At 32.5% G+C, this 17,699-nt stretch overlaps 3 protein-coding genes across 3 annotated transcripts; all 3 read right to left on the bottom strand.

Annotated features, from left to right (window-relative positions):
• Window positions 1-629: 629 nt before the first annotated feature.
• Window positions 630-5,655, bottom strand: LOC123699162. The gene is made up of 4 exons (XM_045646053.1): window positions 5,533-5,655; window positions 2,848-3,609; window positions 2,493-2,723; window positions 630-1,352 (listed from the first exon to the last, which is right to left on the bottom strand). The coding sequence occupies exons 1-4, from the start codon at window positions 5,554-5,556 to the stop codon at window positions 1,167-1,169; spliced, it is 1,203 nt and encodes a 400-aa protein (XP_045502009.1). The 5' UTR covers window positions 5,557-5,655; the 3' UTR covers window positions 630-1,166.
• Window positions 5,656-7,966: 2,311 nt separating this feature from the next.
• Window positions 7,967-12,098, bottom strand: LOC123699242. Its single transcript, XM_045646152.1, has 4 exons — window positions 11,969-12,098; window positions 9,852-10,613; window positions 9,372-9,602; window positions 7,967-8,864 (listed from the first exon to the last, which is right to left on the bottom strand). The coding sequence occupies exons 1-4, from the start codon at window positions 11,987-11,989 to the stop codon at window positions 8,682-8,684; spliced, it is 1,197 nt and encodes a 398-aa protein (XP_045502108.1). The 5' UTR covers window positions 11,990-12,098; the 3' UTR covers window positions 7,967-8,681.
• Window positions 12,099-15,450: 3,352 nt separating this feature from the next.
• Window positions 15,451-17,573, bottom strand: LOC123699330. Its single transcript, XM_045646258.1, has 2 exons — window positions 17,505-17,573; window positions 15,451-15,837 (listed from the first exon to the last, which is right to left on the bottom strand). Exons 1-2 carry the CDS (start codon window positions 17,571-17,573, stop codon window positions 15,451-15,453), a joined length of 456 nt encoding a protein of 151 aa, XP_045502214.1.
• Window positions 17,574-17,699: the final 126 nt, after the last annotated feature.

Below are 17,699 nucleotides of genomic sequence, written 5' to 3'. Positions count from 1 at the left end.
CGATGTTAGATAGGTATCCCATTTATCGAGGAAGACTATATATCATCTCGCTAAGACCATCAGGAGCGAAGCACTGCGGGTAAAACCGCGTAGCAGAGCTTGTATGTAGATAAATAAGCTTCCTGTTATTGATTAGAATGACGTATCAGGATGTGTGGAAGGAATAAAAGAGATTATAAAGACAAAAATATATTTACAATAAATAATACACTACTATGGTACTTAGAGCTTAAATAAATACTGTTATTGATATAAGCTTAAGGTACTCAGATCAATATACAGGGTGTCCCACTGTTGGTATACTAAGCTCAAAGGAGGTGATAGTTTTGCATACGCTGAGTATGTAAAAAATACTTATAAAATTCTAGACGCATTTTTTTTTCAAATAGATGAATTCTTAAAACTCTATGTGTAGGTACACCCATAACAAGCAACCCACCCAACTTTGCCACCCACCAGCGCGTGAGCTATCGTTTAAGATTATGTTTTCATAGGAAAATGCTCACATTAGATATGCCGGCTGCGCGAAGCTAGAGAAGAAAACATGGATTTTCGGGAAAAATTTAGCAAAAAATTTTTGACGTAATTTTGTTGTTTAAGTATTTTTTACGTGATCAGTGTATGCAAAACTACAAGTCCCTTCGCGCTTAGTATACACCCTGTATATACAACAAATCTTTACACGTTTAATTTTAATAATAATAGTAATTTTAATTTGCCTAAATACCTACCAATATCAATCTATTTAATAGCTTTTTTATTGTTAGAGTGCTCTGAAACTCTTTTGAAGTCATACATATTTTACGTGTAGATTATTTAATAGTACACAAGAAAATATAATATATTATGAGGTAGATAACACTACTTGCATATTATTACTTTCTTGCAAAGGTCACAGTCAGTAGAAAGCTTTTTGAGATCTTCCACAGAAGTGACTTCTAAATCGTAGTTTTTAATTGTATGACTTTGTTTTATTAATATAAGATTTCATATTTATATGTATATTAAGCCTTACTTAGCTATATTAGTCTTATACTTTATTATATTCTACGAGCTCCCTTTTAGTAAATATGATGATGATGATAAATCTTGAATGTTTCTTATTCAGAACAAAGTCATTATTTGTCTCATTTGACTCTATTGCTAATCTTAAATTATATTTTAATTTAGAGAACTCCCATATCAATACAGTCTTCTAGAAGATCGTTCATCCTTATCTTATAAACTTCACTGGGCGTGCAAAACAGATTTTTCAATATATCCATATCTTCATGAATTTTCGGAATATGCTCCATTTCTACGGTTATTATGATCAAAAGCATCAGACTCATGAATAATCCGAGGGGTAGAACCTGAAACAATATGAATAATAATTATAGAAGTCCTTACGTTACGACAGATAAACCTACTACTAAAATTATTATCAAAGCTATCAAGAAACAAGTGATAACTGCGTTAAAAACAACCGACTTCAAACTTGCAGTTGCAAAATTTACAAATACCTACAGACAAAAATGCTCATAAAATAAAAACTACTGGGCCTATCCGAATAAAATTTTATGGGACCAATTCGACACCATCCCGCATCGAACAACAAAAGAATCACGTAAATCGGTTTAGAAACCTCGGAGTAATCGGTGTACATACATAAAAAAAAAAAAATATACCGGCCGAATTGATAACCTCCTCCTTTTTTTGAAGTCGGTAAAAAAAACAACTAATCGGGTCCGTATGAAATTTGACACAGCTATAGATTGAACGTACTTGAACTATATTTAGTTAAGAACGTAATATTTCGTTAAGAAAAGGTCCTGGGAGGTTTGGCTAGCCGAGCAATCACATGTGGTGTTCCACAAGGGTCGGTTTTGGGACCATTTCTGTGGAACATTGGTTATGATTGAGGTCTGCGAGGTACCAATATCGAGGGTACTGAGGTGCCATGTTATGCCGACGACACTTTGATAACTGCTGGAGCGAAGACTTTTGCTGAGGCAGCCTTGCTGGCCGAGACTGAAACAGCCCAGGTTATCACACGGATCCGTCAAATAGGTCTAGATGTTGCTCCATCTAAATCGGAAGCCATATGTTTCCGCGATTCACGACGAGCTCCTGGGTCTTGTATGAATGTGGGAGGAGTGTCCATTGCCATTCAGCCGTCGATGAGGTATATTGGACTCATATTGGATAGTAAATGGACCGCATTTCAAATGTCTGTCGCCCAAACTTCTAAGAGTAGCGGGCGATCTGCCAACTACGATCCTTCATTCTAGTCCTAACAATACATATCCATAATATTATTTAATATTATAAATGCGAAAGTAACTTGGTATGGAGATATTTTGATACCCGAGAAAGGACATAGGCTACTTTTTATCCCGGGAAAATGACGCAATCCCGGAAATCCCACGAGAACGGGAACTATGCGGGTTTTTCTTTGACTGCGCGGGCAAAGCCGCGGGCGGAAACCTGGTTACCTATAAATACATACATACCTCCTTCAATTCAAATTCGAAGTCTTCCTTAGGGTATATTTGTTTAGGATTCAAGTCCAACCTTGTTAGACATGCGCAAAGTTCATTGTAGTAATGGTCGAATGCCTTTCTGAGGTATTTCGCCCGGAATTCCTTGTCCGATCCGTTAAATAGGAAATATAAGAGATCCACTATGGGGTTACTGTGGGTCATAGTCTGATAGTCGATTGGTATTATGTCATATGTACCATCCTGTAAAACAGCAGAGTTCAATTTCTATTTCTTTTCTAAACTAGTTATAAAAGTTTTATAAAGAGGATAGATTTGTCTTATTTAATTAATAAACTAACTTTTGTTAAAAATCTATGCTACTTACCTCGTTCAATTTATGGAGTAAGTTGTTTGGCCGATAGTCACCATGACTTAAAATCATTCGTTTTATTGGTTTCATCATATGATCAATTTTGTTAGGTGCCATTATATTTTCTATGAAGTTTTTCAAGCGTTCTTTATGTTCATCCTTCGCAGATTCTAGTATTTTCATCACCATCATCCCGACACTTTCCTCCATATGCGCCGTATCACTTTTAATTTTGAGCTTCTCGGTTTTTTCCGAAAACGATTTTGGATGATCAATATAAAACGCTATAGACAAGGAGTGAAGTTTCGCCAGTTGTGTCAGAGACTCTTTAGTGTAGTTCCAGTCTATAGTCTTGAATCTATCGAACATCTGGTAGCCTTTGCTCATCAGATTTTCCATAACAATAGTTTCCTTTAAGTATTTAGAGCTGACGCCATACAATTCTGGTACTACAAGCCTGTGTTCAACAGGCACCTTATGTTTTTCCTCTATTTGTTTGTATATTTTTATGATATCTGAGTAAAATAGTATTTCCACATCGAACGCTTGAACCGGTGCGTCTGATCTAGCTTTCTCGCTTAAGAACGCGACTTTTGCGAAGATATTGATATCATCTTTGCCGTGTTCTGATATTGTAGCAGTGTAAACTATACTCATAAAGTTTGCTCCTACAGATGAAGACGTCTTTATGTCTAATTTGTAATTCTTATAACCTCGTTCTTTCGCTATTTTATGAAGTTCTTCGCGCAGTGTTTCTTCTGAGTCTTTCGCTTCAATCTGCAAATGAATTAAGTGAGATGCACTTAAAATGTTAGGTTCTATTAATAGGAATTAAATTAGGGAATAATAACGATTGTTTATCTTTTATTAGGATCATAATATGAAAGATCATAATATGTGCTGTGATACTGGTGAAGTACCTACCCTAGTAATATAAAAGCCAAACCAGAAACGATATCGAAGCTATTGAAATAAATAGGTAATTGCTCGTTATACACATATCACGTAGGTAACTATTTCAAAAAGCTTTTTCATATGAAGTGTATGGTCTAAGATCCGAATATGAAACGAAACCTAACGGTTTGATAAGAGAATCAAATTTATTTTATAATAAATTTCATATGTTATAAAATAAATTAAAAATGGGTAGACAACAGAAATCCTGGACAGAATATTTTTAATTATTTTTTGAAAAATGATTTTTCATAAAATGTTGCAAAATGAAGATAATAATAAAATTTTATACTGTACTTAAAGTATAGAGCATATAGAATGTGCAATCGTAGGGTAGACTACTATTTTCCTGGACGAACTACTGGGTAGACAGGTATAAACAGGTATATCAATACTAGTTACTTTCACTAGATTTGATAATAGAAAAAAAAATATATCAGCATAAGCGCTGTTTTATTCTGAACACGATGATATAGGGTAGACTGCAAAAAAATTGGTCCTAATAGGGGTATACAAAATTTAAAAATTTCAATTTCAACGTGTCCGGAAATGAGTGACATATAGATCTGAGGTAAGTACCTATACTGTGTGATAATAAAGGACCGAACATTGCTGTTGTGTCTCATGGGATCGTGAATATAAGAAAGTGCGCATGCTCGGTATGTAAACTTTATAGAGAGTAGAGGTACCTCTGCTATCCTCCATATTGTAAACAGCCCCTTTAGCCAAACGTCAAAACGCAAATGAAAAGGTATAAAAAGGAATAGAATCCGCTAGCGATACTAATTGTCATAAGCGTACGATATTTCGATAAGGATTTGTTCACCCTACCAACGACGAAGACGACCACTAACAAAATTTTCATCCAGTCACAATTTAACAAAATTGTGAAAAACACACTTTAAAAATACAATATTAAAATTTTAAGAATACGGGACATTTTATTTTCATCATATCCATCATGGAGTTCACATGAAATTTTAAATTTTATATGCGCTTATGCTGATATATATTTTTTTCTATTATCAAATCTAGTGAAAGTAACTAGTATTGATATACCTGTTTATACCTGTCTACCCAGTAGTTCGTCCAGGTAAATAGTAGTCTACCCTACGATTGCACATTCTATATGCTCTATACTTTAAGTACAGTATAAAATTTTATTATTATCTTCATTTTGCAACATTTTATGAAAAATCATTTTTCAAAAAATAATTAAAAATATTCTGTCCAGGATTTCTGTTGTCTACCCATTTTTAATTTATTTTATAATATATGAAATTTATTATAAAATAAATTTGATTCTCTTATCAAACCGTTAGGTTTCGTTTCATATTCGGATCTTAGACCAGTATGAAAATTCATTGTTTGTTTCCAATTGTAAACAAAGCATAGTATACAAAATTGTATAATACATGAAAGTATAGAAAATAAAAAATAGTTTATTAGATATCGAACTTATCAATACAAAGCAGTGCAAGACATTGTCCCAGTTAAAGAGAAAACACTAGAGTAAGTATAATTTAAATAATAATGTTTTTACTCGAACGCAGGTAGAATATATTATCTATTCCTGCACAGGAAGCAAATAGATATGCATAATATAATAGCTAGCAGATTCTACAAAATAGGTGATGATGATGATGGTCATAAACAGTTAAAAACGATTAAATAGAATATAAGAGCATATAAACGCACAAAAAATACTACTGAATTTTTTATCCACACAAATTAAAACTAACTCACCTTTGTCTCTAGATCAGCCCCCATTTCACAAAATAATCACAAAAATAATAAAAAAATACAAAATAAATTTTAGCCAAATAAATGTTCCTATAGTTGACGATCACCGCCTACGACTGGCTTTAAAATAACAGCAAAGTATGTGTAGCGACTATTTATAAAAGTCCGATTATCGCAGGATTAAATAGATTAATTTTCATATCTATATAATAGATTATGCATTCGAGTCAAAAACGTCTTCAATAGTATAGAGTATATTTACAAGCAATGGGAAATTTTTATAGAAAAAAAGACGGATTGCACTCCGGGAGTGCCGGCAGAAGTGAAAACTTGATTATTAACGTTCAGCATGTTTGATATTTTGGAATGGTATCCGTCTTACGCATGGAATATAAGGGCTAAAAAAAAAACATCCGTCTTACGCTTTTTCGATCAGGTCACGTGTCCTGACGCGAGTTTAAGATTTTATACCCAACGCCGCTAAAGAAGTTTTCACTTCAAAAAAAAAGTTGATCACGAGAATATTGCGATAATTAAACAATTTTCTCAACCAATATGAAACATTATTTCAATAATAATAACATTGAAACAATAAAATTAGGCGGAATCGAATCCCTCCTCGTGATTGAATTTTTTATATTCCTTAAAAATTTCTCATTTAAGGAATACTCAGATTAATCAATCCAGTTTATCAATCAGGCCCTTGAGTTAATTACCTTCAAAAACAAATTAACTTCAAAGAGTTTAATTTGTTTTTGTTATTGCCCAGGAAGCAATTTTACTAGTTCTAGTCAGTTGAATTCGCAAGTGCGGCAAGCAAATTTTTGGAAATTTTTTAATGCATTTTCTTTTCAAAATCTCTTTTCAAAATTACTGGAATGCTTTCTTTGAGCTGAATTTTTTATCAACAGTATTAATAGTAGGTACATTTACTCTAGGTGGCTTTACAAAATGCCGCCCCTGTCTTTTAAAAATAATAATGGTCACAAATTGCTGCCCTGAGGTACTCCATTTTGTTTACAATTATAATTCTGTATATTCCTGTAGTTTTAACGGATGTATGGAACATTTTAATCTTATGTTTATATTTATGTAGATAGCTTTCTAACTAGTTTAGGACTAGACCTTAATCAATTGCATTCATTAAGAAGGCTATCATGGTTAATGAAGTCAAAAGCATGAGTCATGTCGAAAATCACATATTATTTTCATATTATTTTGTTATCATGTCTATCGGTACCTTGTCAACAAATTAGTCATATTGCGCACGAGCTATCTCATTAGCATTTATTTTTAACAGGCTTTGTTATTATATCATTGATTTGAATATACTGATAATATTAAAATACATAGATACTTACCGTAATCCGATTAATTTAAAGGAAATCAGAGCTGTTCCGCGGAATTTTATTTATTTATTATCGAGATAATAAACATTTTTAATTAGAAACAAGATTACGAAAATAAGATATAGGATTAAGTTAGGCCTGATATAGTTTTTCAGCATCTACCTGGGAGGCGGTATTAGTGGTGGGCTTGGAAACGAGCCGAATTTTATTTTATACATATATTGTTTTTATTATAGGTTTAGCTGAAGATTAATGCGTGTTAAAAAAAAATCGTAAGTGTTTCTGAGGCTTTTTTTTTTCTATAGAAAAATATTCTTATTTGTCTACTTAGATATTATCTAAGAATTGCGTTCAACATCTTTTCTACTATATTTCCAATAAATTCAAAAATGAATTCAACAGCTAAGATATTCAATTTAAATTATTTAAGATTTCGTCTTCATCTGGTTAAATCTATCTTTTTGATAGAATGAATAGGTAGCGCGTTCATTGAATCACGACATACAGGGTGTCCCAAAAAGTAGTGATGAACGGAAGCTGGGAGGTTAAGGACCTAGAGGGCTAAATAAATAATTGAACGACTAGGTCAAACGTTGATTTAACAAGCGTCACTCACCGTCCAACTAGTTAGCGGATTGTAAAAAAGCCCTTTGAACAATGAACAGAGAGCGGATATAACGCTCGGCATAGTTATAGTCTTATTACTAGCGCGTTCATTAAATGACAAACGTCCACAAGAAAACGGTTATGAGATGACGGCACCCAGCTTCGCGGGGCTCCTATGTCTGTGTAGTTAAAAATACAACGAACCTAACATTACCTAACAGGCACTAGGTACCTTATCCAAAACAACGACTATGTTAAATTACGTTCAGCCAAGAAGTTTAACGTTCTATTCAACATCTTAACGAGTTGTCCTTTAGTAATTTAATTAAATGTCATTCAATGAACGCGCTAATCATTCAAGCAAATAGCAGGTTCAACTAGATGACTGCGAAATGTAGATCGAACTCAAACAGAATCCTTTTGTCGACTGGAAAGTGGGAAAGACGCATCAGGATAAGTGGAAACAATAAAAGAGATTATAAAGACAATAATATATTTAAAAAAAATACAAATAATTCATTACAGCCGAATTATTGACATAAATGCTTCATCTTTGATATTGGCTATGATTAGATCAAAAAATCTTGCCAAATTAATGGTAACATACTGTATATTATGTTACAAACATTGCATTATTATAATTTTTAATTTGCTTAAAATAAGTCAACTTATTTATTAATTTTCTTAAGAAAATTGTTAGCCAGCGAGTTCTCTTTTAGATGTAGATGGATGGAATGTTATGCTATAGTCATGTCATTTAACGTATGGATTATTTTATAGTAAGTTAATATATTTTATGTGAGGTAGATAGCACTACTTTTAACTACATATTATACTTTATTAGAAAGGCCACATAGCCAGTAAAAAGCTTTTTGTTATGTTTTACAGAGGTGACTTCTAAAACTAATTTATATCGTATTTTCTTGTGTTTCATTTTACGCGAATATTGTACAAATATAAATTAAAGAGAGGGATTTTTAACGTGATTTATTGATTATATTGTTAACCGGACATTTCGCAAACTTTGCAGCGAGCGAGCGTGGTCACGAGAAGAACAAATTGCGTTTATGTTAAAGTATTAAAGTTCTGTATTTTTATAAAGTCTTACTTAGCTACATTAGTCTTATACTTTATTCTATTCTACTAGCTGCCTTATATGATGCTCAGGTCTTATATTCGAATCGTAAATATTTTAATTTACAGGACTCCCATATCAATACAGTCTTCCAGAAGATCGTTCATCCTTATCTTATAAGCTTCACTGGGCGTGCAGTACAGATCTTTCAATTCCGTCTTTTCACTAATTTTCGGAACATGCTCCATTTCTACGGTGATTAACATCAAGAGCATCAGACTTATGAACAAACCGAAGGGTAAAACCTGGAACCATATTATGAATAATTATTATAGAAGTACACTCTCGTTACTGTCTGTTACACAATCACACCTGAACTACTGAAGCATTTTTCATGAAATTTGGTATGGAGATATTTTGATATCCGAGACAGGACATAAGCTACTTTTTATCCCAGGAAAATGACGCAATCTCGGAAATCCCACGGGAACAGGAACTATGCGGGTTTTTCTTTGACTGCGCGGGCGAAGTATATAAATGCTTTCAAATAGGTCTTAAATTTGAGATGGAACGCATGATGTAGATAGGAAAAGAAAGGGATCTATAAAATTTATGAAGTGTTGGTTATTCATACTTTATTTTTTTACTTGCATTGTTAAATACACTACGTGGTAGGCGCTTTGACAAATGAAGGCCACATAGACGGTAGGCGTGGCTGTAATTACGGTGTTTCTGTCATTTTTCTACTAATGGTCTACTATAATCCAAATCATTACGAAAACAATAAATTAATATAAAAACAACATAAGTACCTCTTTCAATTCATATTCGAAGTCTTCCTTAGGATATATTTCTTCAGGATTCAAGTCCAATCTTGTTAGACATGCGCAAAGCTCATTGTAGTAATGGTCGAAAGCCTTTCTGAGGTATTTGGCTCGGAATTCTTTGTCTGATCCGTTGAATAGGAAATATAAAAGATCCACTATGGGATTACTACGGGTCAGGGTCTGATAGTCAATTGGAATTATGTCATATGTACCATCCTGTAAAAGAGCAGAGTTCAATATTAATTGTTTTCTGAAAGATTTTTCTTATTTATAAAGGATAAACTAAAACTTAAATAACTTATAAATAACGAAAATATATAAACCAAGCATAGGCAATTCAATCGGTGAACAGGAATACAAAACTTTCAGAAGTGTAGCCACACATATTTCCATTCATTTCGAAGATTATCTTATGGACCAAACACGAAGAAAAGTCTTTTACTTAAAATATAATATACTTCTTACCTCGCGCAATTTATGGAGTAAGTTGCTGGGTCGATAGTCACCATGATTTAAAATCATTCGTTTTATTGGTTTCATCATGTATTCAATGTTTTCGGGTACCATTGCATTTTCCACGAACTGCTTCAAGCGATCTTTATGTTCATCCTTCGCAGATTCTTGTATTTTCATCAGCGTCATTGCCATAGCATCTTTCATTGCGCTCATATCATTGTTCATTTTGAGATTCTTTGTTTTTTCCTCAAACTCTTCGGGCTGTTCAATAGAAAACGCTATAGATAAGGCGTGAAGTTTCGCCAGTTGTGTCAAAGACTCCTGAGTGTAGTTCCAGTCTATGGTCTTGAACCTGTCGAACATCTGGTAACCTTTGCACATCAGGTTTTCCATAACAACAGTTTCCTTTAAGTATTCATCGTTGATGCCGTACAATTCTGGTACCACAACCCTGTGTTCAATAGGCACATTATGTTTTTCTTCTATTTGTTTGTACGTTTTTATGATATATGTGTAAAATAATATTTCTGTATCGAACATCTGATACGGTGCTCCTGCTCTAACGGTCTCGTTTAAGGCCGCGACTTTGGCGAAGATATTAATAACATCCTTGCCGTGTTCTGATATTGTAGCGGTGAAAAGTACACTCGAAAAGTTTGCTCCTTCAGATGAAGTCGGCTTTATGTCTAATTTGTAATCCTTATAGCCTCGTTCTTCCGCTATTTTGTGAAGTACTTCGCGTAGTTTTTCTTCTGATTCTTTCGATTCAATCTGAGAATGAAATCAGAGGGATTTAAAATTAAAACTTTAAAAAGTAAAGTTTGAATAAGAATATCTAATTCGTATGTAGTTTAAAATGCAGATCCTTTTAGTGTTAACTATTTAAATTAACATCTGTGTATACTCAGTAATAAAGACGAGGCAGTGGCGTAATTGAAACTAAATTGCGTCAACAATTTTATTGGGCATGGGCTGATTCTCATTTGTTAAACGCTGTAAGATGAAATGTTATAGAGCAACCACATTCGGATTATCTTAAATTATTACTGGTTTAATTTGTTTAAATTATCAGTAAATAAAATAACAGCAATAAGTCATTCCAAAATACCTCAATAGATCGACGCAATAAATAGATCGAGAAAAATGGCTACAATGTCCTTTATAATTTAAGAGCATAATTTGGGCAATCGTTAAATTAATTTGACCTCTAGCTCAAATTTCAAGATGATTGTGCCGAATACTAAACCCAGAGGCTAATTGTGATTGATCATAGTTTTGACAACGGATATCTGACGAAAATCCTTTTCAAAAAAAGTTAAATTTTTCGATTTAAAGAAGACTGTAATGACTAAATTATCTTTCTAATATTGATAGGTAATGTTTTCTTCATTTATCTTCTAATAATATCATATATTAAATATCATTTGGATCGTTATGAAGATGTGAGCTCAATAATTATTGAAGAGCGATTTTTCCTGACTGGAAATATCAAAATAATATTCCTTTAGCCTTTACGACATCATCTTTCTTTGTGTTATTTTGTATAGAGACCGAGGCCGAATCTTTTGTTATGTTAATTTTTTTGTAGATAATGTTAAAGTCAAAGTAATATTATCCAGAGATTCCCCGCTTTCTGAAATAAACAAAATAATAATTAAAATATTTTTTGCAGATGCTAAGTAGTTGTTATTGTAAAAATGTAAGTCATATCATGATAAAACATCTATGTTTATGTATATTATCTTTATTGTTTTATCATCATTTATTATATTGATATTTATCAAATGCTTAAAGAGGGCAAACATTTTTTTTTTAATTAATCATAGTTATGTTATTACTGGCAAATAGCTAAGGAATCAAACAGAAGTACACAAAATTTAGTTTCAATTACAGTTTGAGTACATTATTAGAACATTTTAGGTACTAATCTTGTTTATATAATTTAGTAAAGTTAAGTTAAGTACATATGTATAGTACAATTGCAAGCAGGATCTAGAAATTAAATGATGATAATGGTCATAAAAACATTAGAGCACATGAACACACAAAAAATCTAATCTAAAAAATTTTAAATTTTATCCCAACTGAAATTTACAAAACGTGTATTAAAATTTAAACTTTCTCACCTTTGTCTCTTTATCAGCCATTTCACAGATAATCACAAAATAAACCAAAACAAATACGAAATAAATCTTTAGCCAAATAAACGTTCTTACAGTCAACGATCCCCGACTACGACTGGCTTTTACATAGCAAAGTATCTGCAACGATTATTTTTAGAATCGCGATTATCGCTAGTTTAAATACATTGAACAGATTGTATGATTCCTAAACGTCTTTAAGAATGGTAACTAGCAATGGATAAGGAACATTTGTTTTGTATGGTGCTATTTAATCTGTGACTGCGACCTCAGTTTATTCAATGATTTCCATCACGCCCTTGAATATTAACGGTATGAGCTTTAGAGTTCGTTTTATATTAGGAATGATGATGGCTGATGCGTGGTGTAGATGGTAGAAAAAGCAGAATAATAGATGATCTATTGACTAATAGATTGGGAATAATAATATTTACTTAGAAAATTAATAGACCAGGAGATCAAACTTATGAAAACAATGTTAGAACTGCAGTCGGGAGTTCAGCTATACATGTAAACATGCAACTTTAAATTAGAAATAGATTGTAGAATAAAAAACAAAACTAAATGTAGTCAGTCTAATCAGGAAACTTCTTTGGCATATTTTGTGTTGTATCCTTTAAGCCACTGAATTATCGACTCGACGAATTTCATAGACTTACCCATTATTTTTGGGCATAATTAATGAATTGTATTTAGTTGAAATTATTGGGTTGTTGAGGAAGTGATTATGAGGAAGAAGAATTTCCACACGCAAATTTAGGGGATGGGGATGAGGATGAGGATATTTTTTTGAGGAAGAGGATGAGGATGAGGAAGCGGAAGAGGAAGCAGATGACGATGATAGGAAATTATAATCAAGTCGAGTCATTTTTTTATTTAGATAGAGATAGGTTTTGTCGAGTTATATGCATAAATAAAAGCTCATCTGTTTGAGTCCGACTCGTGACTCAAAAAGTATACATATATAGGTATAGGCATTGTAAATTCGCCGCCCGATCGAATCGGCCTGGTATAGCGCTCCGCGTAGCGAGTGCGTTGCCATAGATACGGCATCAAAATTTTGAGGAAGCGATAGCGGGAGAGGAATTTTTTATTTTAATTTTTGACGGTTGAGGAACCAAAAATATTGCGGAACTTCCGCATTATGAGGAAGCGGAAGAGGAATCCTCAACAACCCTTTGAAAAACATGCATAATAACGTTACCTAGATTATTGATTTATACGAATAATAATGGCCCCATGATACTACCCTGAGGTACTCCATTGTGTCTATAATTTTTATATGACCATGTATATTTCTGTTCTCTAAACGGATGTACCCTTTAGTTAAAATTACGCAGGTCTTTAAAGATTGTGTTTATATTAATGTTTATCATGATTAATAAAGTCAAAAGCATGAGTTATGTCAAAAATCACCTATTATCTTCTTATAATAATTTTGATATCGAGTCTTATCGTATCTTGGCAATAAATAAGTCATATTGCGCACGAGCTATCTTATTTACCTACACTTATTTTTACTCGTAACAGGCTTTCTTTTTATATCATTGATTGCAATGATATTATTAAAAGTCGTGCTTATCGTAATCCGATTCGTTTCAAGGTAATCAGGATACCTGTTTAGCGAAATATATAATTTTATTTCAAGGGCTAAAGGCATTGCCCAGGGCTTCACGAATCTTTCCTAGAAAATTTAGATTGAACTGAACTTTCGCACTTGCGTGAAAATACGTTATTGATTTTTAGACAATTTATGTTCATGGACGATGGAATCAACAAATTTTTTCTACTTCTTCATAACTTTTCCCGTTCTTCTATTCTAAAATGTGTTTAGTTCCTACGTTCCTATTTCTAATACATTTTTCTATTTAAATCGTATTCATCGTATGATTTCTTAAAATTTTAGGTGTCGCTCTAAAAAGTTTAAAATTTTGAGTGTAATCATTAATAATTTTATTCGTAATATTTTGTTATCATTCATAAATACTACTGAGTAGGTTATCTATTTATTTTGTCACATATTTTCTTAACGCCCTCTGTTGAAAATACTTTGTATCAATATTTAGTTACTTTTTTTTTTTTTGTATGGTGTTTCTCAATGTTAGCCAGAAGGGCTACTACATGTTAACGCGGACGCGGGGGTGAACTGAAGGTTCACCCTGGTAGCGACATGCACAAGGGCGTCCCCCCTTGACGGGGACCACGAACCTCGGCTTGAGCTGTCGCTTGAGTGGAGGAGGCCAGAAGGGCCCTAATCGGACGGGAATTTAGTTACGTATATTATGGACTTATTCAGAAATTAAGGATCTATACTTTAGATATCGCTATTTCGATATTGCATTTTTTTTTCTCTAGATGGCGTTACTAGCTTAGAATGTGCATTAATTCGAAACATATTTTTTTGATTAAAGTATTTATCCAGAATTTATTACTCTTTGGAATTTGGCCGCACTTTATATCTACATAGGTATATCCGATGATTATAATTATGTATTTACGATTTCCACGTTATTTTACTTGCATTTAATGCGCCCTCTAGAGGCGCCCAAATTCACTGTGACCGGTTAAATGTACATATCAATGTTTCGTTACTTCATGAACTATTATAGTAATAAAAAAATAAATTTTCACCGTCTGAAGGTCACAAAACAGTTACACCACGTATTTAAACGTAGGTATTCTATTAAGTTAGGCTTGTTAGAGTTAAGACGTGCTTTTTTAGAGTTTTTGGATAGTCTGGGCAACATTTTAAATGAAAATATTTAGATGGAATTTAATAATTATATACTTGGTCATACGTTACTAGAATAATTCAAGTATTGTATTTCCTCTTTTATATACTTAATAAATTGATTTTTGTCATCAAATATTCAAACTTTATGTTTTAAGTGTTTTTGATATGTAGAAATTTTGTGAACAGTTCATAAAAGGGTTAGAAAGGAGAATCAGGGTGTGTAAAATAATAGACTAGAATTAACAGGAAAAAATATATTTATATATAACACGGATAATTTTTAATCAAAATAATATTAATTTATCGATTTGTTTTAATTATCTGGATTACTCTACTCGTTTTGTACCTAGTTATAATCTTTATTTTGCACAAGCCTTGATTGAATGTTTCTTTACTATTAAATAATGCGTTACCCAAATTTTTTTCTGGATCCTTTTCGCACATACTTATAAACAGAGGTTTCTTCGAGATCGTTTATATTATATAAAATTATTATATACTAATGAAACACCTTTTGATACTTATTATTCGTTAGGCAGGAAGAAGGAAAAATAACTAAACAACAACAAATATAAAATAACAGTTTTTTATAAATAATGTATTTTTATTTTCAAGTGCTGTCACTTGAATTTTTGTACTATTGCTAGCGTTTAGCTACTATTATGTATTCTGTGCTATTGCTAAAATGTTCTAGGATATTATAAAATCTGAAAATTAGAGAATATAATATAAATTAGAGAATACAAATAATTTCCTTGAAGTATTCAGAGTTGATGCCGTAAATTTCTGGTGTCAGAAGCCTGTGTTCAATGGGAACATTATGTTTTTCCTCTATTTGTTTGTATATCTTGATAACATCCGTATAAAATAGTATTTCATTTTTGAATATATCAAGAGGTGTTTTCTCTCTAACCTTCTCGCCTAAATTCGCGACTTTTGCGAAGATATTAATATCATTCATTCCTTTTCCTGATATAGTAACGGTGAAAAGGGCACTCGAAAAGTTTGCTCCCTCGGATGAAGTCTGCTTTATATCTAATTTGTAATCTTTATACCCCTTTTCTTTCGCTATTTTATGAAGTAATTCGCCTAGCATTTCTTCTGTGTCTATCGACACAACCTGCGAATTAATTTGTACATATATCTATTGATCGATTTTTTTCTCTCAATTTAGAAAGTATTTAAATAAAAAAAGCTAGGACAGCTTTTATAAAAAATTTAGGTGCTTAACTTCTATCGGAAGCAGATGAGCGTTTATCCAAATGTCAAATCATTAAAATTTTAAGATTAAAATATGGTTTTCTTATTCTATGTCATGACAACACAAAATAAATTGGGAGCACATAAGAAGCACCACAATTCACATAAAAAATAATCATTCAGAAAGGTTCAACCACTCAAAAGTTCGGAGAGTCAATTGAGTACCTCCAACTTTTGAGGTCAGTTATAAAAGCGGATTGATGCAAATTATAGTAATTATAAACGGTTAGGAATATTATAAGAGCACATAAAATATATATGTAAACAAAAATAAATGTACACCCTTAATAAAAATACACCCTAAATTAAAAAGAAATATTATACAAAATACGTGTGAAACTGTAGCTTACCTTTGTCCCTTTAGCATCAGCCATTTCACAGATTAATCACGTCAAAAAAAAAAATCAAAAGAAATTTTTCATTTAAACGTTCTTATTTGATTTGTCGATCGCCGACTACGACTGCCTTTAATATAGGCAAAGGCTTGCTATTTTTAGAAGCGTGATTAACGCAAGATTATAAACACTGTCAAATCATTGTTAATCAAAGTAGTACATAGGTCATGTTATGCCTAAAGTGCGGATTTTCGTTATATTAGGTGTAATCAAACTAAAATACAACTTGTATACTTGTATAAGTAACAAAAATAGATTTCTTTCGAGGAATGTACTTCCTCAGATTTGCTTTTCCAGAAAATTACAAAATTTAATATATCTAATCCATCCTCTCTCTTCTTTCCGGCTACGTTCTAGCTTTAATCTTCATTTCTAGATAAAGTTGTTCTTTTTTTCAAAATCATCATTTGCTTTTTTTTGTGAGATGCATTTTGTACTATAACTTCAAGTAAGTATATCGTCACTTAATTTGAGAATATTATTTTATTAAAATAACTAGCGGTCCGCCCCGGCTTCGCCCGTGGTACATTTTTACGTTTTCTCTCCATAAGAACCATCCTCGTACTTCAAGAAATGTAATAAAAAAAGAATTAACGAAATCGGTTCAGTTGTTCTCGAGTTATGCGCTTACCAACACATTTTGCGATTCATTTTTATAGATGACTAGCGGTCCGCCCCGGCTTCGCCCGTGGTACATATTAACGTTTTCTCTACATAAGAACCATCCTCGTACTTCAAGGAATATAATAAAAAAAGAATTATCGAAATCGGTTCAGCCGTTCTCGAGTTATGGAATTACAACGAAAAGTGGCATTGATTTTTATATATTAGACTAGCGGTCCGCCCCGGCTTCGCCCGTGGTACATATTAACGTTTTCTCTACATAAGAACCATCCTCGTACTTCAAGGAATATAATAAAAAAAGAATTATCGAAATCGGTTCAGCCGTTCTCGAGTTATGGAATTACAACGAAAAGTGGCATTGATTTTTATATATTAGATTACGATTATCCACACTTATTTTTGTTTTTTATACCTACCCCAACTCTAAAATCAAGATCCGTTTTTGTGCTAGAATATTCTTGTTTAGATCCTCTTCTCTTTTGTGTTTTCGTAAAGTGTTTTCATTTACCTGGAACTCTACAACTTTAGTTTCATAGTGGTAAGGATGGTTATAATGTGATGTGATACCATCGTCCATGTTGAATTCCGTCCAGAAATAAAAACAGTCGATGGACCACTTGGTGTTGGACCTCAGATATTTATGTACATCTGAGAGTCGGTACAGATCAGAGCACTTTCGAGTGTTTTGAGACTAACGTGAAAA

Source organism: Colias croceus, chromosome 17 (genome assembly GCF_905220415.1).
Source record: "Colias croceus chromosome 17, ilColCroc2.1".
Taxonomy (NCBI): Eukaryota; Metazoa; Arthropoda; class Insecta; order Lepidoptera; family Pieridae; genus Colias; species Colias croceus.
This window is presented reverse-complemented; position numbering and strand designations above follow the sequence as displayed.